We start from the raw sequence: 22,684 nt of genomic DNA, 5'->3' as shown, positions 1-22,684 counted from the left end.
TCGCGGCCGCTCCCAGTACGCAGACCTCTCGCGGCCGCTCCCAGTACGCAGACCTCTCGCGGCCGCTCCCAGTACGCAGACCTCTCGCGGCCGCTCCCAGTACGCAGACCTCTCGCGGCCGCTCCCAGTACGCAGACCTCTCGCGGCCGCTCCCAGTAAGCAGACCTCTCGCGGCCGCTCCCCGAGACACAGACCTTCCTCCTACTCTCTCGTCTGCCCAGTACACAGACCTCCCTCCTACTCTCTCGTCTGCCCAGTACACAGACCTCCCTCCTACTCTCTCGTCTGCCCAGTACACAGACCTCCCTCCTACTCTCTCGTCTGCCCAGTACACAGACCTCCCTCCTACTCTCTCGTCTGCCCAGTACACAGACCTCCCTCCTACTCTCTCGTCTGCCCAGTACACAGACCTCCCTCCTACTCTCTCGTCTGCCCAGTACACAGACCTCCCTCCTACTCTCTCGTCTGCCCAGTACACAGACCTCCCTCCTACTCTCTCGTCTGCCCAGTACACAGACCTCCCTCCTACTCTCTCGTCTGCCCAGTACACAGACCTCCCTCCTACTCTCTCGTCTGCCCAGTACACAGACCTCCCTCCTACTCTCTCGTCTGCCCAGTACACAGACCTCCCTCCTACTCCCACGGCCGCTCCCAGTACACAGACCTCTTGCAGCCGCTCCCAGTACGCAGACCTCTCGCGCCCGCTCCCAGTACACAGACCTCCATCCGCCTCCCTCGGCTGCCCAGTACATAGACCTCCCTCCTACTACCTCGGCCGCCCAGTATGCAGACCTCTCGCGGCCGCTCCCAGTGCGCAGACCTCTCGCGGCCGCTCCCAGTACGCAGACCTCCCTCCTGCTCACTCGGCTGCCCAGTACACAGACCTCCCATCTACTCCCATGGCCGCCCCCAGTACACAGATCTCTCGTGGCCACCCCCAGTACACAGACCTCTCGCGGCCGCTCCCAGTACACAGAGCTCTCATGGGTGCCAATTAAAACAGACCTCCCTCCTACTCCCTCTGCCGCCCAGTACACAGACCACTTGCGGGCGCCCCAGTACAGACCTCTCGCGGGCGCCCCAGTACACAGTCCTCTCGCGGGCGCCCCAGTACACAGTCCTCTCGCGGGCGCCCCAGTACACAGACCTCTTGCGGGCGCCCCAGTACACAGACCTCTTGCGGGCGCCCCAGTACACAGTCCTCTTGCGGGCGCCCCAGTACACAGTCCTCTTGCGGGCGCCCCAGTACACAGTCCTCTTGCGGGCGCCCCAGTACACAGTCCTCTTGCGGGCGCCCCAGTACACAGTCCTCTTGCGGGCGCCCCAGTACACAGATCTCTCGCGGGCACCCCAGTACACAGACCTCTCACGGGCGCCCCAGTACACAGACCACTTGCCGTCACCCAGTACACAGACCTCACTCCTCCTCCCTCGGGCCGCAGTCCCTTGACAACCCAAGGCTGCATGACAACCTCTACAGTGGAGGGGCAGCCGCCCCCCTTCCTCTGGATCCTTGCTGGTGTCTCCCTTCAAGTCAGCTCTGCAGGTCCTCTGGGTTCTCTCTGACTTCAGGCCCTTAGGTCGACTACCCAAGGCCGCATAATTTTGTCACACTGTATTTGCTTAGCGGTCTTACAAATACAATTTTTGGGTGAAAATATACACTTTCCCCCTTCATCTTCCAGGACAGCTACTTGAGAGATGATTGGCTCCACCTTCTACAGGAAACACAAATCAGACACAATTTAAAAGGCCCCTCCCTCTCCCCTGACCCTCAGTTGTTTTGTGTTCCAGACCTCCAGGAGTACGCACCGTCATGTTTGTTTCTTTCTGGTGACTGTGGTTAGCGGACCCCCCTTGTTCAGAATACTCAGACCGGTTGTGGCCATGTCTGCAGTATTTCTGCTGCTTTTAGCAGTCTGAGAAGGGTTCCCCTTTGTTTTTTCTCGTGGTTACTCGTGTTTGTAGGGAATCTTCTGCAACTTCCACCCCCCAGCCTCCTGGTCTGCCTTGGTACACCCAGAGAGCACTTCCTCGTGTCTTTTTCACTGTTTTGGGTGCACCAAGATGGGCGCGAGTGCACTTCCGGTGTCATCGCCAGAACCTGAAGTGATGTGACGCAGTTCTGGTCGCTGAGTCTTTTCACCGGCTTGGGGTGTTTGGCTGGCTGTACAGCAAGCGGACAGGGTGCAAACACCTTAGACCGCTCTCCTGCCTGGTCCTCCTCATCATGGATCTTAAGGATGCCCCTGAGGACGGAGCACCTGCTCAATCCGATCCAGCGGCTGCATCCGGGTTCTGTGTTACCCCTAAGGTTAGTACCTCTCTTCTGTAATGAGAGATTGTATATCCAGGGGTAAATGTTTTAGAAAGTGGAGTTTCTATGGCTTTCTTATTACGGTTCTTTTTTTCTAGGTCGACAAGCCTGTTAAAAGAAAATGTGGAAATTGTAGATCCAAGCTGCCTGATAGCTGTAGAAAACTGTTATGTGAGACATGTATTTCTTCAGTGGCAGGGGCTGAGTCTGCTTCTAACTTAAAGGAATTGATGGTTTCCATGAAGGAAGTAGTTTCTTCCTTCCAAGCCTTTAATGATAGGTTAGCTGGGTTGGGTCCTTCCACTTCAGCAGCAGTGACGGTACCCCAAGTCCCTTTGGTCTCGACGAGGTCTCTACCCCCCTTAGTGTTGGAGACAGACCCAGAGGAGGGGGAGAACTCAGATTCCTCATCTGACGAGGAATCTGCGTCAGAGGTTAAAGAGACTGGTAATGCGGCTGTATACCTATTCCCAGTTGAAGATATTGAAGAACTGTTGAAAGCAGTTTTTACTTCTGAACAGATTGAGCCACCACAGAAGACTCAGTTGGTTCAGGATAGAATGTATAGGGGTCTTCGGGGGTGTAAGCCTAAGCTGTTTAGCTAGGAATCTAGATGTTTGGGTCCATAGGCTAGATGACCTTCTCTCCACCGAAACGCCAGTGATCAGAGAATCTCTCCCCCGATTGCCAAATTAGTGGCTTTTTTTGACAGACGCAGCGGCAGACTCGGTTAGGTCAGTGGCCAAAACGTCAGCCTTGATCAATTGCTCTAGACGGGCAATCTGGTTAAAATCTGGTTAAAATCCTGGGACGGGGATCTGACCTCCAAAAATAAGCTCTGCGGTATTCCCTTTGAAAGCAAACTATTGTTTGGTTCGGCTTTAAAGGAAGGACTAGCTCGGTCCTCGGAAAAGGGTAAGCGTTTCCCATCTCGGAAGGTTAAGCCTCAAAGTAAGAGGCGCTTTCACAGCTTTCGGAACAAAGCTAACTTCAAGTCAGGGGGTCAGCAGGCCAAGAAAAAATGGTCATTTAGCAAAGACAAAGCTAAAGGGACACTCTTTGCTCCTTCAGCCCCGGCCAAAAACTCTCACTGACACCAGGTCAGGGGTAGGAGGAACGCTGACCTGTTTCATCAAGGAATGGACAAGGGTAACAGAAAATCCTTTTATTCTCAAAGTCATAAGAGATGGTTACAGGTTGGAGTTCAATCTCCCACCTCCCCAGAGATTTTTACTCACTCGTCTGCCGAGAGAGCAAGAGAGACGGCAGGGCATGTTAAATCTGATTTCTCTTTGGAAATCAGAAGGGGTTATCAAAAATTCCAAGGATTTTATTCTCCTGTTTTCCTGGTAAGAAAGGCATCCAGAGGATTTCGGATGGTCATCAATCTAAGCCCCCTGAACAGATTCTTGATTTACAGGCGTTTCCGGATGGAAAGCATTTGCTCACTCAGAAATCTGTTGTTGCCAGAGGTATTCATGGTGACCCTGGATCTTCAGGATGCTTACCTTCATGTACCAATCTGCCAGGACCATCAGAGATTCTTGAGGTTTGCGACCCTCTTGGAAAACGGTTTACGTCATTGGTAGTTCAGGGCCCTTCCTTTTGGTTTCTCGGCAGCCCCAAGAATCTTTACGAAGGTCATGGCCTTTTTTCGTTTACAAAAGATCTCAATCGTCCCGTACTTGGATGACTTTTTGAGCTTTGCCCAGGACAAAGAGATCCTTGGTCGGGATCTACAAGTAGTTCTGCAGACCTTCCAAAGATTGGGTTGGAAAGTCAATCGGCAGAAATCTGCTCTGGTTCCCTCCCAGAGCTGTCTTTTTTTGGGCTACCTGATAGACTCAGTCGCCCAAAAGATTTTCTAACCGGAGGATAAGATCTCCAAGATCTTTCTCTCCGTGCAGCATTTTAGGTGCAGTCCCCAGGCTTCCCTGCTTCAAATAATGCGGCTGTTGGGCTTGATGACTGCAGCAATTCTAGGAGTGCCCTGGGCCCAATTGCATTCCACGTCCCTACAGGCTTTTCTTCTGCGTTGTTGGGATCGCAGAAAAACCTCTTTGGACCAGGTCGTACAGCTTCCAGGAGACCATTCTCTCAATCTGTCCTGATGGGTCCGGCCAGGGCATCTGCAGGTAGGGAAGATTACCACAAACGCCAGCATTTGGGGTTGGGGGGCCCACTCAGAAGACTGCCAGGCTCAGGGAGCCTGGCAGCCAATCCTCAAACTACAGGAAACTGTTAGCGGTAGGAAAGGCTTTGGTCGCTTCGAAAACCAGGGTTCGTGCAAGGGACCTGTTGATTTTTTCGGACAACTCCACGACAGTGGCTCACCTCAACAAGCACGGGGGAACTCGCTCAGACAGTCTGCTAGTGTTGAGTCAGGAGATTCTTTCCTGGGCGGAGGACGTTTCCTCAATCAGGGTGGTCCACATGAGTGGGATGGCAAATTTACTGGGAGATTATCTGAGCAGAGTAACTGTCAGTTCCAGCAGTTAGGAACTGAACTAGGAACCTTCCCGGGAGTTAGTTGTCAGGTGGGGAATGCCCAGAGTGGATCTGTTTGCTTCCACCCACAACAGAAAGCTTCCAGCTTATTTTTCCCTGGAGAGAGAAACAGAGTCCCTAGGGACGGATGCGCTCTCTTTCCAGTGGTATTTTTCCCTGGCCTACCCCTTTCCTCCATTTCCGCTATTGCCTCTGGTGGTCCGGAAAATTGTGCAGGAACAATCAGAAGTAATTCTGATTGCTCCATGGTGGCCCAGGAGTAGTTGGTTCTTCGCACTGAGAGCACTTTTAATAGAGTCCCCCTGGTCCCTGCCAGACAAAAGAGACTTTCTCCACCAGGAACCAATGCTCCATCCCAAACCCTCGGATTTACCGTCTGATGCCTTGGAGACTGAGCAGCACATTCTACAATTAAAAGGATGTTCAGCTAGGGTTATTGAGACTATTCTAGACAGCCAGAAATTAGTCACAAGGAAGATTTATGGTAAAGTGTGGAGGACCTTGCAAAAAAGTGCTGGAGTAGACTCGTTTTCTATCCCCTGTGTTCTGTATTCTTTACAGAGGGGGGTGGAAAAGGGGCTTGCTGTCAGCACTCTTATGCCCCGCGTACACACGGTCTGACTTTCCGACGGGAAGGCCCCTTTCACACTGGGGCGGTGGGGGCGGCAGCCGTAAAACAGCGCTATTTTTAGCGCTGCTTTACCGTCGTTTTTGCAGCGGTATTCGGCCGCTAACGGTGCGGTTTTAACCCCCGCTAGCGGCTGAAAAAGGGTTAAAACTGCTCGCATAGCGCCGCTATAGCCACGGTATAGCCGCGCTGCCCCCAGATTTCAATGGGCAGGTGCGGTTTAGGAGAGGTGAATACACCGCTCCAAAGATGCGGTTTGCAGGAGGTTTTTTTTTCTCCTGCCAGCGCACCGCTTCAGTGTGAAAGCCCTCAGGCTTTCACACTGAAGAAACAGTAGAGGCAGTTTTAGGTCAGTTTGCAGGCGCTATTTTTAGCGCAATAACGCCTGCAAACCGCCCCAGTGTGAAAGGGGCCGAAATGTTCGATGTGAGCTTGTTGTCGGAAAGTCCGACCGCGTGTATGCTCTATCGGTCATTTGCTGTCAGAATTTCCGGCCACAAATGTTTGAGAGCAGGTTCTCAAATTTTCCACCAACTTCACTTTGTTGTCGGAAAGTCCGATCGTGTGTACACAAGGGTGTCGCACAAAATCTCAAGCATGCTCGGGATCAAGCAGAAGAAGCCGCACTGGCTATTGAACTTCCTTTTTCTCGGCTCGTCGTACGTCACTGCGTTCTTGACGTTCGGAATTTATGACAACATTTGTGTGACCGTGTGTATGCAAGACAAGTTTGAGCCAACATCCTTCGGAAAGAAATCCACGGTTTTGTTGTCGGAAATTCCGATCGTGTGCATAAGGGTTCAAGTTGCTGCCCTGTCTCTGTTCATGGAAAAAAGACTGGTGGGGGAGCCGTTAATTAAAAGATTACTCTCAGCTAGGGCTACATGTACACCCAGAGTCGGTTCCCTCCTGGGACTTGTCATTGGTGTTGAATGCCCTTACCAGAGCCCGTTTTGAGCCACTTCATGAGGCCTCTTTGAAATTGGTCACCTTCAAGATGGTTTTCCTTTTGGCAATAACTTCTGGGAGAAGGGTTTCTGATTTAGGTTCTTTCTCGTGTAAAGATCCTTTCCTAAGGATTTTAGACGACAGGATAGTAATCGGGCCTGACCCTTTGTATTTACCCAAAGTTTCGCCTTGAGTTCCACAGATCCCAGGAAGTAGTTCTTCCTAGCTTTTGTTCCTCCCCCAGGAATCCGGAGAAGGAAATGTTTAGTTTCTTAGATGTAAAGAAGATGTCTTCTGCATTACTTAGAAGTAGCTAGTGAATTTAGAAAAGATTCCCAATTACTGATTGGGAATTGTGTCTGTGTCCCTCCCTCCCTGCCTGTCAGCTCCTGTGTCTGTGTCCCTCCCTCCCTGCCTGTCAGCTCCTGTGTCTGTGTCCCTCCCTCCCTGCCTGTCAGCTCCTGTGTCTGTGTCCCTCCCTCCCTGCCTGTCAGCTCCTGTGTCTGTGTCCCTCCCTCCCTCCCTGCCTGTCAGCTCCTGTGTCTGTGTCCCTCCCTCCCTCCCTGCCTGTCAGCTCCTGTGTCTGTGTCCCTCCCTCCCTGCCTGTCAGCTCCTGTGTCTGTGTCCCTCCCTCCCTGCCTGTCAGCTCCTGTGTCTGTGTCCCTCCCTCCATCTCTGCCTGCTCCTGTGTCCCTCCGCCCCTCCCTGCCTGTCAGCTCCTGTGTCTGTGTCCCTCCCTCCATCTCTGCCTGCTCCTGTGTCCCTCCGTCTCTCCCTGCCTGTCAGCTTCTGTGTCCCTCCGTCCCTCCCTGCCTGTCAGCTTCTGTGTTCCTCCGTTCCTCCCTGCCTGTCAGCTTCTGTGTTCCTCCGTTCCTCCCTGCCTGTCAGCTTCTGTGTTCCTCCCTGCCTGTCAGCTCCTGTGTCTGTGTCCCTCCCTCCCTCCCCTGCCTGTCAGCTCCTGTGTTTCTGTCTCCGCCCTCCCAATTAGAGATTGTCACTGGCAGCCCCTCTATTATATCCAGGCATACCACACTGTATATGTGTTTTTATTAAAACAAGGCATCTAGATACTGTTTTTAGAGTGATCTTCAGGGCGGGTCACGTGACTGGTGGCCAAGCTACACCTCCGATCCAGGTGTAGCACTGTCCCCTTAGGGCTTGCTGTGTCTTGAATTCTTAGGGCCAGCAGGTCAGAGGAGGGGGCCAGCAGCGGGTCAGAGGAGGGGGCCAGCAGCGGGTCAGAGGAGGGGGCCAACAGCGGGTCAGAGGAGGGGGCCAACAGCGGGTCAGAGGAGGAAGAAGTGATTCATGCAGATAGCAGAGGTAGGAGACAGCTGACAGAAATGACACTTAGTGCTCTGGACTGAGACAAGAACACACTATAGAGGGATATGCTTTGTTTATATTTCATGTCTGACTTTACATGTACAGCAACCCTCCTATTACCTCCCCCCCTCACATCCTATTATTGTGTGACCAATACCCTCCAAATAATTCTTACTTTCATTTCCCAAAGTTATCCGTCTACAAGGAGACCTGTATAGATCAAATGACGGCACCAATGAAGATGGAGGAGGACCGGAGTCACATGACTGAGAAGATACTAAACCTCACCCTGGAGATCATCTACCTGCTGACCGGAGAGGTGAGGAGGATTCTGGGAGGTCACATGACATCACTCTTATCTCTATTAATAAAACACAGACCTGACCGGAGAGGTGAGGAGGATTCTGGGAGGTCACATGACATCACTCTTATCTCTATTAATAAAACACAGACCTGACCGGAGAGGTGAGGAGGATTCTGGGAGGTCACGTGACATCACTCTTATCTCTATTAATAAAACACAGACCTGACCGGAGAGGTGAGGAGGATTCTGGGAGGTCACATGACATCACTCTTATCTCTATTAATAAAACACAGACCTGACCGGAGAGGTGAGGAGGATTCTGGGAGGTCACATGACATCACTCTTATCTCTAATAATAAAACACAGACCTGACCGGAGAGGTGAGGAGGATTCTGGGAGGTCACATGACATCACTCTCATCTCTATTAATAAAACACAGACCTGACCGGAGAGGTGAGGAGGATTCTGGGAGGTCACATGACATCACTCTTATCTCTATTAATAAAACACAGACCTGACCGGAGAGGTGAGGAGGATTCTGGGATTCTAACATGATATTCCTATTGGTTCTCCAATACAGAGATTTCCTCTTGTGAGGTCAGGTGATCATATGACCATCACAGTGCCTCCATGTGACTCCCTAAAGCCTGAGAGACGCAACATGGAGAAGATTCTAGAAGTCACCAAGAAGATGATGGAGCTGCTGACAGGAGAGGTGAGGAGGATTCTGGGAATTCTGGGACATTATCCAGTAACAGACAAGGGATGTGTCTGGATGGTGACTGTATCATTGTGTATGTCAGGTTCCTATAAGGTGTCAGGATGTCACTGTCTATTTCTCCATGGAGGAGTGGGAGTATTTAGAAGGACACAAGGATCTCTACAAGGACGTCATGATGGACAATCAGCCGCCCCTCACATCACCGGGTAAGAGGAGACTTTATTGTAAAGGAGAGAGCAGTACGGAGGGTCCACCTAGATCCCCCATCATCTGATAAACACATAGAAACAATGTATTCAGTCAGTGTGTGTGTTTCCTACAGATGGATCCAGTAATGGGAACCCACCAGAGAGATGTCCCCGTCCTCTGTATTCCCGGGATTCCACACAGGAAGGTCACACCATCCCTCATCATCGGGTAGGTGGGACGGAACATCTAGACCATGGAAGTGACTCAGAGAAGATCTATGGACCTTACAAGATGATGTTTTCTCTCCTTCTCTTGATTTAGGGCGAAGAGCTGACAAATATAAAAGTTGAGGTTAAAACAGAAGAAGAGGATGTTGAGGATGATCAGCAGTCTATGGAGGAGGATGAAATAATGAGGATATATATAGAGGAAGACATTCCTACAGAGATCAGGACAGGTGGGTCATAAAGACTAAATACATCCCTGTGTTCATACCGATCATTGATAGTTCCAGAGTAGGGTGGGGCTCAGGTGGCAGTAAAATGCAAATGGTGGTTGTTACAATAACTCAGATACAGTAAATCAGCATCCCTCACCTTATAGTGGTCCTAAAGCCTTACATATGGTGGTGTTTAAAATGAGAAATGGTTTGGATGCTTTAAACAGAAAGTGATAATGAGGGAGGAGTCAATAACCCAATGATGGTCTTCAGGATCAGTCCAGTCTTCATCTTGGTTGTTCTCCCCCCATCCTCACTCTCTGACCTCTGGTGTGGCTCAGTCAGTCGTGGTTTAGGGGAACCAATCAGCTCATGTCTAGTAATAATCTTTGTATTTCTATTTTAGTACATGGACGGGAGATGAGGAAAACCTCAGAGGATTGTCTCACTTTGTCTCCAGACTGTAAAGTAGAAGATGAGGACATCACACAGTATAGGCCAGGAGAAAACCCGACTACCTCAAATGTCCATCCGGCACCACACAGTGTAGATGGACCATCGTATTCCTCTTATCCTAAGAAACCTCAGACTGTGAGGCACCGTGCCGGACCATCGCGTTCCTCTTATCCTGAGGAACCTCGGACTGTGAGGGACGGTGCCGTCCTTCAAACAGATAAGAGGTTTTCCTGTTCTGTGTGCGGGAAGGGTTTCCGTTTTAAATATGCTCTTAATGAGCATGAAAGATGTCACACAGGTGAGAAGCCATATTCCTGCCCTGAGTGCAGGAAATGTTTTTCAAAGAAGGCCTATCTTTCCATACATCGGACATCTCACACGGGGGAGAAGCCCTATTCTTGTCCTGAGTGTGGGAAATGTTTTTCCTTTAAGTGCAATCTTTACAAACATCAGAGATTGCACACGGGCGAGAAGCCATTTTCCTGCCATGACTGCGGGAAATGTTTTGTACAAAAATCAGAACTTGTCACACATCGGAGGTCCCACACGGGGGAAAAACCGTATTCCTGTCCTGAGTGCGGGAAATGTTTTTCGGAGAAGTCCAATCTCAACAGGCACCAAAGGTGCCACACGGGGGAGAAGCTGTTTTCTTGTGCTGAGTGCGGAAGACATTTTTCACAAAAGTCCAGTCGTGACAAGCATCAGAGATTGCACGGGGGAGAGAAGACCTATTCCTGTTATGAGTGCAGGAAATGTTTTGGAAAGAAATCAGAACTTGTCGCACATCAGAGATCTCACGTGGGGGAGAAGCCGTATTCCTGTCCCGAGTGCAGGAAATGTTTTTCAGATAAGTCCAGCCTTCACACTCATCAGAGATCTCACGCGGAGGAGAAGTTGTATTCCTGTCCTGAGTGCGGGAAATGCTTTTCAGAGAAGTCCAGTCTTTACACTCATCAGATATCTCACACGTGGGATAAGCCGTATTCCTGTTCTGAGTGCGGGAAATGTTTTTCACAGGCATCAACTCTTTACAGACATCAGAAATTGCATTCGGAGGAGAAGTAACTCTCCTGTCCTGAGTGAGGGAATTGTTCCTCACTGGAGTCCCATCTTCCCGTACGTCAGGGGTCCCACACAACCCTCGAGGGTTATATTGCCTTGAGTGCGGGGAAATGTTTTCTATATGAATGTTGCTGAACATGTGGGGAAGAAGCAAACCTCAGATCTACTCCATGGCTGATCTTCATCATGGCAGAAACTAGACTAGAGTCGTTGCCTATTGTAAATTTTGTGATGTTAGCTAGTTTTTAGGAATTGGTTGAACCAATATGACCAGCTATCGCCCAGCTGTGACGAATTTTGGAAATTGTATTTCTCTACAATAATTTCCTTTGATCGTCGGCTCCATCTAGTGGCCGTAATGCTGTATTGCACTATTTCTGCCCTATAGTCACTAGATGGAGCTGATGATCATAGGAAATCACTGTATTAAAGTACGACCAGAATTGTTCATTCCTAGGCAAGTGCTTCTCGCGTTCGTTCAATGAGTTTTGTAGTAAAAGACCCCTTAGATGCCTTCATAGGACATGGTTTCCTACACACCTTAAGGCACTTCATGAGTACAGGACACATCGAAGAGTTCCTACACACCTTAAGGCTTTTCATGAGTGCAGGACACATCGAAGAGTTCCTACACACCTTAAGGCTTTTCATAAGTATAGGACACATCGAAGAGTTCCTACACACCTTAAGGCTTTTCATAAGTATAGGACACATCGAAGAGTTCCTACACACCTTAAGGCGCTTCATGAGTACAGGACACATCGAAGAGTTCCTACACACCTTAAGGCGCTTCATGAGTACAGGACACATCGAAGAGTTCCTACACACCTTAAGGCTTTTCATAAGTATAGGACACATCGAAGAGTTCCTACACACCTTAAGGCGCTTCATGAGTACAGGACACATCGAAGAGTTCCTACACACCTTAAGGCTTTTCATGAGTATAGGACACTTTGAAGAGTTCCTACACACCTTAAGGCGCTTCATGAGTACAGGACACGTCGAAAAACATCAGTTAATTAAACAAATTGTTTATTTAGAATGGAAAATACAGTATTTGGCCTTTAGATGGCGCTAAGTATTATTGGAATTACTAGGACTCCACATTTCAGACAAGTCATTTTCCTTGACCAGTTGGATTTCTATCTTATACTGTTTCTGGATTTTTATGTCTGCAATTGTGTTAAAAGTAAAATTATAATAAAAAAAATGTACTGAATGGGTAAAAAAAATTGTGTGTTGGTGCAATGACTACAAACTTTTGTATCCTGCAATTGCTCATAGAAGACGCTTTTAAAAGGTTTCACTGGTTACTAGTTTAGAGGTATATGTGAATAATGTTGAAAGTGCGAAAAAAAAACACGCTGACAAAAAAGAAAAAAAAAATAGAGGAAGAAAGTGAAAAAAGCTACTAGCAAAAAACGGTCAGATACACTGTGCAATACGATTAAAACAAGAATTATGCAGCACTATTGGTAACAAAATTGTGCCAGACATGTATCAAATCAGTCCATAGAGATAATGAGCAAAAAATTACAAAAATGTATAAAAAAAAAACAAAAGATAACGTTCAATTAAACATGCTTTAATGATGTAAAGGGATTGACGTCAGTTTTGACGAAACATGTAGGGCGGAGCCTACGTATGTGCCCTTGCCACGCTTGTGTTGCTGTGTACACAAACTGATCTATCTCCATGCATGGTTTATTTGTTGTCCTGGATTGATTTTACGCTTATGGTTTCATATGTGATGAGTATTTTGAATCCCTTTTACATCAATAAAATCTGTTTACGGTTTAAAACTATGTCGATGTTTTTCCTATATTCATGATATACATCCATTTTTCTACATCCACTGAGACACACTTGGAGTATTTGGAATTCTAATGTTCCTGTGATGCCTGATTCATGAGGATATATCATACTGAGCCCATTTGACTCAGTAATAGAGTCCTGCAACTCTGATAAGAGTTCATCTTACATTGGTGGTGGATCACGTGGTGGAAATTGATCACGCACATTTTTATGATTTCTGTTTTTATCACGTTTTCATGAACATCATCCTGTGAATAATGGTCCTAGAGTCCAGTGGTCAGAAGTATATCATATACAGCCCTGTGTACAGAGTGCAGAGGTCAGGAGTATATCATATACAGTCCAGTGTATAGTGTGCAGTGGTCAGAAGTATATCATATACAGTCCAGTGTGCAGTGGTCAGGAGTTTATCATATACAGCCCTGTGTATAGAGTGCAGTGGTCAGGAGTATATCATATACAGCCCAGTGTGCAGTGGTAAGGAGTATATCATATACAACCCAGTGTACAGAGTGCAGTGTTTAGGTAAAGTAGAGTATTAGAACCATGCCAGTCATACAGTCACTAGGTATAGAGTAATAATGATAAGAACACACAAGGAGAAATGTTCCATCTGCTCTATCAGAACACAGAACAGGCTTTCTCTGGGTCTTCTACTGATATTAATTAGAGAGAAAAGTCTCTCCTGTACTGTTCTCTCCTTGACATATCGTAGAATGAAGTAGTAATGTTCTTTCAGTGTCATCATCCCGTGTTCTGTTCATTTCCACATCAACATCTCCTCCACCATCCCGCTGTATTTGTTGTCTCACCATGTTTCCAATGATGGAGATCCAGAGACTGACCTGAGTCTTCTTCATGTCACCAGACCACCTCTTCCTCTAATATTGGGGTGCTGGGATTTTCTATGACCACTCAGGACCCCCAACCTCTTCTATAGGATTGTGAAGATTTCTATCCTGTTCTCTTAAAAGCTGAAGAAGATGTCTATGATGTAGATGAGGGTTACATATAGTATGAGCAGCACCACCCTTCACTCTGTCACCAAGACCTAGTTTGGCATGATACCAATTAGTCTCTGACCAATCTCACGGTTTGGATGGACTTTCTCCTTTTCATTATTTCCAGGTGACCATAAATTAGAGTTCCGATATCTCCCCTGTATTCTGCAGACAGATATACATTTCCCAATGTCCTATGTTGCACAGATTCCTCATGTTCCCCGATACGAGCTCATACATTGGACTTGTTCAACTTTCCAACCAGGAATGAATGGACTTGGCAAAGGTACCCATACATGTTGAGGACATGTGGTCTGGTATGGTTCAGGAAGTGGGAAGTAAGGTTATCCTCCTTTTTCCTTGCCAGCCAGGCTGTATGGCCAGATGAGAGTCTGGTATGAATTTTGGTGGCACACCATGACTATTTTTTTTTTTTTCACACCATCCCTGCCCCATTGATATCATTCACCTGTCAGCCAAGAATACCAAGTTGACAACTGAATTGGCCAGACGAGGATCCATCACTAGTTGTTAGGATGCTGGCAGCAACCAGGCTGAGCAGGAAGCTCTCAGATATAACACCTATAGTAATACCACTAAAAATTGTATCACTTCCCACTACAGTCGAAGGTTCTTCTTGGACAAACACCCCACTAATATCAGATCTTCGTCAATCCTCTGAACAGCTAAGATTCAGTGCAAGTCCAGAGATCAGTCCTAGCGGTGAGTGATATGGCCCCTCACACTGGTATCCAATGGGAGAAGGTCTTTCTTATATCAGTGGTCAGTCTAATGGTCCCTTACATTGGTGACCAACGGGAAAAGGCCCCTCTTATACCAGTGGTCAGTGAGAAGGTTCCTTATTTTGGTGGTCAGTGGGAGAAGGACATTCTTACATCCTCATCAGTGGGAAGACAGATCATTGATATCAGTTGTCACTGAGAGACAGAAATTGTTCATTGCTCCAGGAACCCCTAGAAACCTTTGGAGGAACCCTGGCTGAGAAAGGCTAGACTAGGCAGTAATGTATTTCTATCCCTCTTGGTGGGAGTGGAGATAACCCCCTATATACGTGTAAGCAGGTTGAAATGCTGACTAGTGAGGCAGCTATTGCCCCGGGGGGGATGTGACAGAGTTAATGGGGTTGGAGGGCTTTCTGCTGAACAATAATTAACCCCCCCATGCTCATAAATTCAGGAGGGAGGCTCTGCTGGGTGAGTCCCGGCTGCATGGGGAGACGGAAAGGCTGACAGCTGAAAATGTAATCCATCCAGCCAAACACCCACCCGCCTGGAGGGAGAGGAGCCTGTAGGGAAACTGCTGTGGGGTTGCTGAGCCATGTGGTCCCACAAGACAGACAGTCCTCTGCATGGGAAGGAAAGAGACGGACAAGCCACGGCATATAATCTCTGGCTAATTACAGAGACGAGATGGGGGGAGCAGTACCACCTCAGAGAGAGTAAGCCTGCCTGCTGTCACATCCACCATGTAGGGGGGTTGCTGGGACCTGCAGTCTGCTCTGCGGACACTAGCTGCTGAATACTGCCAAGAATGGACTCTTACCTGTGCAGGTATGCTGGCGCAGCCACAAGCCTCAGTAAGGCTTCATGTACACGGGACGTTTTTACAACCTCTCCTGAAAGATTTAACTTGACAGATAGTAACCCACGTTTAAAACGTTAAGGGATTAAGGTCATTAGAGAAAGACTCTTACTCCTGCTATCTGTAATAACCAAGTTTTTCAGTAAAGCTCTTGAAACTTTATCTTGTCTGAAGATTGTAAAGAAGTATATTGCAAGTAACCGACACATTGTAAATTACATTGAGGTATGAAGTGTGGAGTAAAGCAAGTGGATAACAAGCAGCCAGTACCTGTGACTGGTAGGACATCCTCTTATATTGAGGGAGTTGTGGACAGCATTATCACCCCTGGCGGTCTGTCTCCCATAGCAACAGGAGCAGATGAGTGCTCAGAGGTTCCCAGCCTGGGCACTAGGTACGGAAGAGGAAGAGATAACAGAACACGCATGGAGTCAGCACTAGGTGCCTGGTGGGACTCCATTCCATTGCTGGGAGTGAAGTAGCGGAGATACGCTGGACAGGTGGAGTGGACATCACAGGCTCAGCGTGTCCCTCCTAAATGCGGCTGTGATAGAGAAGGTGTACATTGGCACGGGAACGAGAGAGCTAACTGGAGGACAGTTCATTGTTCAAGTGTACACGGTGTACAGCCATCTCTAGAGTTGGAGGCCTGCCTTAAGGTTGAGTTATCCCTGAAAGCGGCCTCCCCTTTGTCCGGGGGTTGATGAGCAAACTTACCCCGTGTGTAAGGTGAGTGACCCCGTTCAAGGTGCTCAGAAGAACCCACCCCAGGGTAGGCCTCTCATGTGACCCACACTTGGCGCCCAACCATGAGAGGAACATGGAGAGAGTGTGACCTGTGTGCCCTACATACAGTACATACACACAGCACAGTTCACACTGTGGGGTTGATTTACTAATAGACACTGTACTTTGTAAGTTCAGTTGCTCCAGAGCTTAGTAAATGAGGGAAAACTCTGCTGATTTCCATCATCCAAACATGTGTAAGCAAAAATGCTGTTTTTTTTCCATTGAATGTGATTGGGTATTCTTTGCAAAGCTTCACCTCATTTGCTAAGCTGCACTTGCAAGGCGAACAGAATATTTGCTTTAAAGGGTTACTAAACTTTTTTTTTTTTTTAATAACAAACATATCATACTTACCGCTACTGTGCAGTTCATTTTCTACAGAGTGGCCCTAGTAACACCCTCCTCGCATCAGGGAACCACCGAGGAGAAGCGTTCTCCTTGGGGGTACCCGTGCGGGCGCGCTCCCAAGTCCAGCTTTTGCCTCCATAGACACAGAAAGCCGGACTCGGCTCCACCCCCCCCCCCCCCCGGCGCCCGCGTCATTGGATTTGATTGACAGCAGGAGGAGCCAATGGCTGCGCTGCTATCAATTTATCCAATCAAGAGCCGAGACACCGGCCAGAGAGGCTGAGCGTGTCCCCAGCGGGCTCATGTGGGTAAAATGAAGGGGGGGGGCTGCTCAATGACAGAAGTTTTTTCACCTTAACGCATAGGATGCATTAAGGTGAAAAAACACGAGGGTTTAAACCCCCCTTTAAATCAACCCCTATAAGACGTTTCTCGGGGCTGCAGTTCCCCTGAGCTCCACAAGGTGGTGATCTCACTTCTACCCAGACAGGAAGTCTCTATGGAAAACAGGAAGTGAGGTCAGGTACAGACAGGAAGTTCCGGGTGAGAGGTGAGTCGGGAGGAAGTAGAGAGGAGACAAAGCTGGAAGTGGCAGTAAATGAGGTAATAAGATCTTATTTTCTATTTACACCCAGTAACCCCCCCGTCATGTCCGTCCTCTTCCTCAACAAACTCCACTCCCTTGGCCTCCATGATTCTGCTCTTTCCTTGTTCTCCTACCTTTATCAGTGTCACATACAACATCTCCTCCGCTCCTCTTCCTTTTGGGGTACCCCAAGACTTGGTCCTCGGGCCCCTCCATATTCTTTCTCTATACCTCTTCTCTGGGCCAGTTGATAACCTCTCATGGCTTCCAATACCACCTCTATGCTGACGACACCCAGATCCATCTCTCCACTCCTCAACTCACCCCCTCGATCTCCTCACGGATCTCAAACTTACTGAATGACATATCGGTATGGATGTCACACCTCAAACCCAATCTTTCTAAAACTGAGCTTGTAATATTTCCTCCTTCCCGCCCCCCCCCTATGACTTTACCATTAGGATCAACAACACAACCATTGGTCCCTCCACACATGCCAGGGTCCTGGGTGTAATCCTTGACTCTGACCTCTCCTTCAGCCCCCACATCCAATCACTGGCTAAATCCTGCCGCCTTAACCTCCGCAACATCTCCAGAATTCCACCCTTCCCAACTAATGACACCACAAAGCAACGTATTCACTCCTTGATTATTTCCCGCCTTGACTACAGCAACTCTCTCCTTAATGGCCGACCCTTACACAGGCTCCTCCCCCCTTCAGTCTATTATGAATGCTGCTGCCAGATTAATAAATCTTACTAACTGATCCGTTACTGCTGTCCCTCCACTGGCCTCCATTCAGTGTCCTCCACCCCTCTCTACCAATCCCTCCACTGCTCTCCATTCAGTGTCCTCCACCCCTCTCTACCAATCCCTCCACTGCTCTCCATTCAGTGTCCTCCACCCCTCTCTGCCAATCCCTCCACTGGCCTTCCTTCAGTGTCCTCCACCCCCCTCTGCTAATCCCTTCACTGGCCTCCATTCAGTGTCCTCCACCCCTCTCTGCCAATCCCTCCACTGGCCTCCATTCAGTGTCCTCCACCCCTCCCTGCCAATCACTCCACTGGCCTCCATTCAGTGTCCTCCACCCCTCTCTGCCAATCCCTCCACTGGCTTCCATTCAGTGTCCTCCACCCCTCCCTGCCAATCACTCCACTGGCCTCCATTCAGTGTCCTCCACCCCTCTCTGCCAATCCCTCCACTGGCCTCCATTCAGTGTCCTCCACCCCTCCCTGCCAATCACTCCACTGGCCTCCATTCAGTGTCCTCCACCCCTCTCTGCCAATCCCTCCACTGGCCTCAATTCAGTGTCCTCCACCCCTCTCTGCCAATCCCTCCACTGGTCTCCATTCAGTGTCCTCCACCCCTCTCTGCCAATCCCTCCACTGGTCTCCATTCAGTGTCCTCCACCCCTCTCTGCCAATCCTTCCACTGGTCTCCATTCAGTGTCCTCCACCCCTCTCTACCAATCCTTTCACTGGCCTCCATTCAGTGTCCTCCACCCCTCTCTGCCAATCCCTCCACTGGCCTCCATTCAGTGTCCTCCACCCCTCTCTGCCAAGCCCTCCACTGGTCTCCATTCAGTGTCCTCCACCCCTCTCTGCCAATCCCTCCACTGGTCTCCATTCAGTGTCCTCCACCCCTCTCTGCCAATCCCTCCACTGACCTCCATCCAGTGTCCTCCACCCCTCTCTACCAATCCCTCCACTGGTCTCCATTCTGTGTCCTCCACCCCTCTCTGCCAATCCCTCCACTGGTCTCCATTCTGTGTCCGCCACCCCTCTCTACCAATCCCTCCACTGGCCTCCATCCAGTGTCCTCCACCCCTCTCTACCAATCCCTCCACTGGTCTCCATTCTGTGTCCTCCACCCCTCTCTGCCAATCCCTCCACTGGTCTCCATTCTGTGTCCTCCACCCCCCTCTGCCAATCCCTCCACTGCTCTCCACTCAGTGTCCTCCACCCCTCTCTGCCAAGCCCTCCACTGGCTTCCCCTACCTCACCGTATAAAATTCAAAATACTAACCACAACATACAAGTCCATCCACAACATCGCCCCCAGCTACATCATCAACCTCATCGGCAGATGTCACCCAAATCATCCTTTCCGCTCCTCCCAAGACCTCCAGCTCTCTAGATTCCTTGTTACCTCCCCAACACTCACCTCCAGGACTTCTCCAGAGCCTCTCCCATCCTCTGGAACCCCCTGCCCCAGTATATCTGGTCAGCTCCTGCCCTGTCCGCCTTTAGGCGATCCTTGAAAACTGATTTATTCAGGGAAGCCTATCCCACGTCTACCTAAGAACTGTAATTGAGTCACCTCCATCAGATCACCCCCCGCAGCTATTACCTTTTCTACCACCTCCCCCTCCGTTTAGATTGTAAGCTCTATGGGATGGGCCCTCCTACTCCTTCTGTATTGTAACTGTTCTATCCCCCTTTATATTGTAAAGCGCTGCGTCAACTCTTGACGTTATAGAAATCCTGTATAGTAATAATAATATAATGCAAACTTTTGTATTTCATAAGCTTTATGTAGATATATTGCGGGATAATAACTATTCCTGATGTCTGTAAAGGTCCAACACAAGGGATGTGTCTGGATGGTGACTGTATTTAGAAGGACACAAGGATCTCTACAAGGACGTCATGATGGACAATCAGCCGCCCCTCACATCACCGGGTAAGAGGAGACTTTATTGTAAAGGAGAGAGCAGTACAGAGGGTCCACCTAGATCCCCCATCATCTGATAAACACATAGAAACAATGTATTCAGTCAGTGTGTGTGTTTCCTACAGATGGATCCAGTAATGGGAACCCACCAGAGAGATGTCCCCGTCCTCTGTATTCCCGGGATTCCACACAGGAAGGTCACACCATCCCCCACCATCATCAGGTAGATGAGGAACAATCACTGATAGTATCATTAGGATCTGTACATTATCTGCATTGTTACCATTGATGTCATTTTTATTATATATTCAGAGTGGAAACCTGAGAGATCCTAAAGTTGAGATTAAAGAAGAGATTAAAGAGGAGGATGATGAGGATGGGATGATGGAGGAAATACACAAAGATCTGTACCAGGACACCATGGTGGAGTCATCCAGCTACAGAAACCCACCAGAGAGATGTCCCCGTCCTCTGTATTCCCGGGATTCCACACAGGAAGGTCACACCATACCTCACCATCATCAGGTAGATGATTGACAAATATTGGTAGTTATGATTTATACACAAGCATTTTTGTTACAATGAATGTTTTATTATACTTTCAGAGTGGAAGCCCCTGGGATGATAATATTGTTGTAAAAGAAGAGATAAAAGAGGAGGATGAGGAGTATGGAGTGATGGAGGAGTTTTCAGAAGGACACAAGGATATGATGGAGCCACCAAATACCAGGAACCCACCAGAGAGATGTCCCCGTCCTCTGTATTCCCGGGATTCCACACAGGAAGGTCACACCATCCCTCACCATCATCAGGTAGATGAGGAACAAATATTGGTAGTTATGATTTATATACAGTCAGGTTTGTTACAATGAATGTTTTATTATATCTTTCAGAATGAAAACCCCAAGGATAATATTGTTGTAAAATTAGAATTTACAGGGGAGGATGAGGAGTATGGAGTGATGGAGGAGTTTTCAGAAGGACACAAGGATATGATGGAGCCACCTAATACCAGGAACCCACCAGAGAGATGTCCCCGTCCTCTGTATTCCCGGGATTCCACACTGGAAGATCACACCATCCCTCACCATCATCAGGTAGATGAGGAACAATCACTGATAGTATCATTAGGATCTGTACATTATCTGCATTGTTACCATTGATGTCATTTTTATTATATATTCAGAGTGGAAACCTCAGGGATTATAATATTGTTGTTAAAGAAGAGATAAAAGAGGAGGATGATGAAGATGGGGTGATGGAGGAAATACACAAAGATCTGTACCAGGACACCAAGGTGGAGTCATCCAGCTACAGAAACCCACCAGAGAGATGTCCCCGTCCTCTGTATTCCCAGGATTCCACACAGGAAGATCACACCATCCCTCACTATTACAAGGTTGGTGGGTCGGAACATCTTCTACAAGGAATTGTGGAAGCAATGTGTGGATATTTTTTAACATGATCTTAAAATATTAAAGTTTATTTTTTACAGATTATATTTTCTCTCTGATTTTCTTGGTTTAGAGTGGAGATCCAATCGATATAGAATTTGAGGTTAAATCAGAAGAAGAAGAGAGGTATGTGAGGGATGATCAGCAGTCTATGGAGGAGGATGGAATAACGGGGACATTTATAGAGGAGGACACTCCTACAGAGATCAGCACAGGTGGGTCATTAACACTAAATACATTCCTCCACCCATACTGCTCACTGATTGGTCCAGAGTAGGGTGGGGACTGGGTGATATCAGCCTGTAATCCCCTGGTCACTTTCCTGAGCTGTGTTCCCCGTCCTGTATTCCTGTATTTCTCTCGGATAATCTTCCTTCTCTGTGCTGCAGACACAATTTATGTATCTAGACTGGATTTATGGAGATTCTGGGGTTCAGCTGGCAGTAAAATGTTGATTTTCACTATAGGCGTTGCTTGACCCAGACACCTGGGGTATGTACCTTGGGTCTTCTGCCCCATGCTGGGTCTAGGAAGATCTCTGACAGAACAATTCTCCCGGGGTTACTTGCTCTGTTATCTGCTGGCTGTGCCGGGTGGAGGGATATGTCTGTATAGTCTCAGACCCAAGTCACTGAGTGCAGTCTCAGGAGATGGGAGGCAGCGGTGTGGGACCTCTGCAACTTGTCTCCAGTATATATTTGAGCCACCACTGATTACTGAATACCAATATCATGAGTCCTGACCCCTGCACTATATACTCTGTATATGCCTCTCTCTACATTACACAGTCCTGACCAGAGACATAACTAAAATCTTCTGGGCCCTGGTGCAAGAAATCATAAAGGGCCCCCTAACCACCCCCTTCCTATTAATCCCGGGGCCCTTTACTCCCATTGCGGTGCTCTTTATTACAGACCCTTTCACATGTTTTGGAGCAGGCCCCCTTCCTTGGGTAATGTTGCTCTTTTAAAGCCAATCCGAACACTGTAGCAGCGCATGGAAAATGTCCTATTATGTAGTATACACTGTACATATGTTTTGTGATTAAGTAGCATTTCTAATCATATGGATTTAATCAGAAGAGTCCCCCCTTACATCAGAATCCACAGATTCCCCCCTTACATCAGAATCCACAGATTTCCCCCTTACATCTGAATCTGCAGAGTTCCCCTTTACATCTGAATCTGCAGAGTTCCCCTTTACATCTGAATCTACAGAGTTCCCCTTTACATCTGAATCTACAGAGTTCCCCTTTACATCTGAATCTGCAGAGTTCCCCTTTACATCTGAATCTGCAGAGTTCCCCTTTACATCTGAATCTGCAGAGTTCCCCTTTACATCTGAATCTGCAGAGTTCCCCTTTACATCTGAATCTGCAGAGTTCCCCTTTACATCTGAATCTACAGAGTTCCCCTTTACATCTGAATCTACAGAGTTCCCCTTTACATCTGAATCTGCAGAGTTCCCCCTTACATCTGGTGAATTAGTTTGAGATGACTTACATGCAGAATGTAGTAT

The 22,684-nt window shown here is 48.3% G+C and overlaps 1 protein-coding gene across 1 annotated transcript in view; it reads left to right on the top strand.

Moving 5' to 3' along the window:
- The first annotated feature begins 9,057 nt into the window (after window positions 1-9,057).
- The window catches only part of LOC141104967 (uncharacterized), a 62,155-nt gene continuing 48,528 nt past the window's right edge, over window positions 9,058-22,684 (top strand). Inside the window, 3 exon segments of the mRNA XM_073594777.1 lie at window positions 9,058-9,169; window positions 9,263-9,398; window positions 9,787-10,648. Coding sequence (XP_073450878.1) covers window positions 9,335-9,398; window positions 9,787-10,648 — 926 coding nt within the window. The 5' untranslated portion in view covers window positions 9,058-9,169; window positions 9,263-9,334.

This window comes from Aquarana catesbeiana, linkage group LG08 (genome assembly GCF_042186555.1).
Source record: "Aquarana catesbeiana isolate 2022-GZ linkage group LG08, ASM4218655v1, whole genome shotgun sequence".
Classification (NCBI taxonomy): Eukaryota; Metazoa; Chordata; class Amphibia; order Anura; family Ranidae; genus Aquarana; species Aquarana catesbeiana.
The sequence above is the reverse complement of the archived record's forward strand: the minus strand, read 5'-3'. Positions and strand labels throughout refer to the sequence as shown.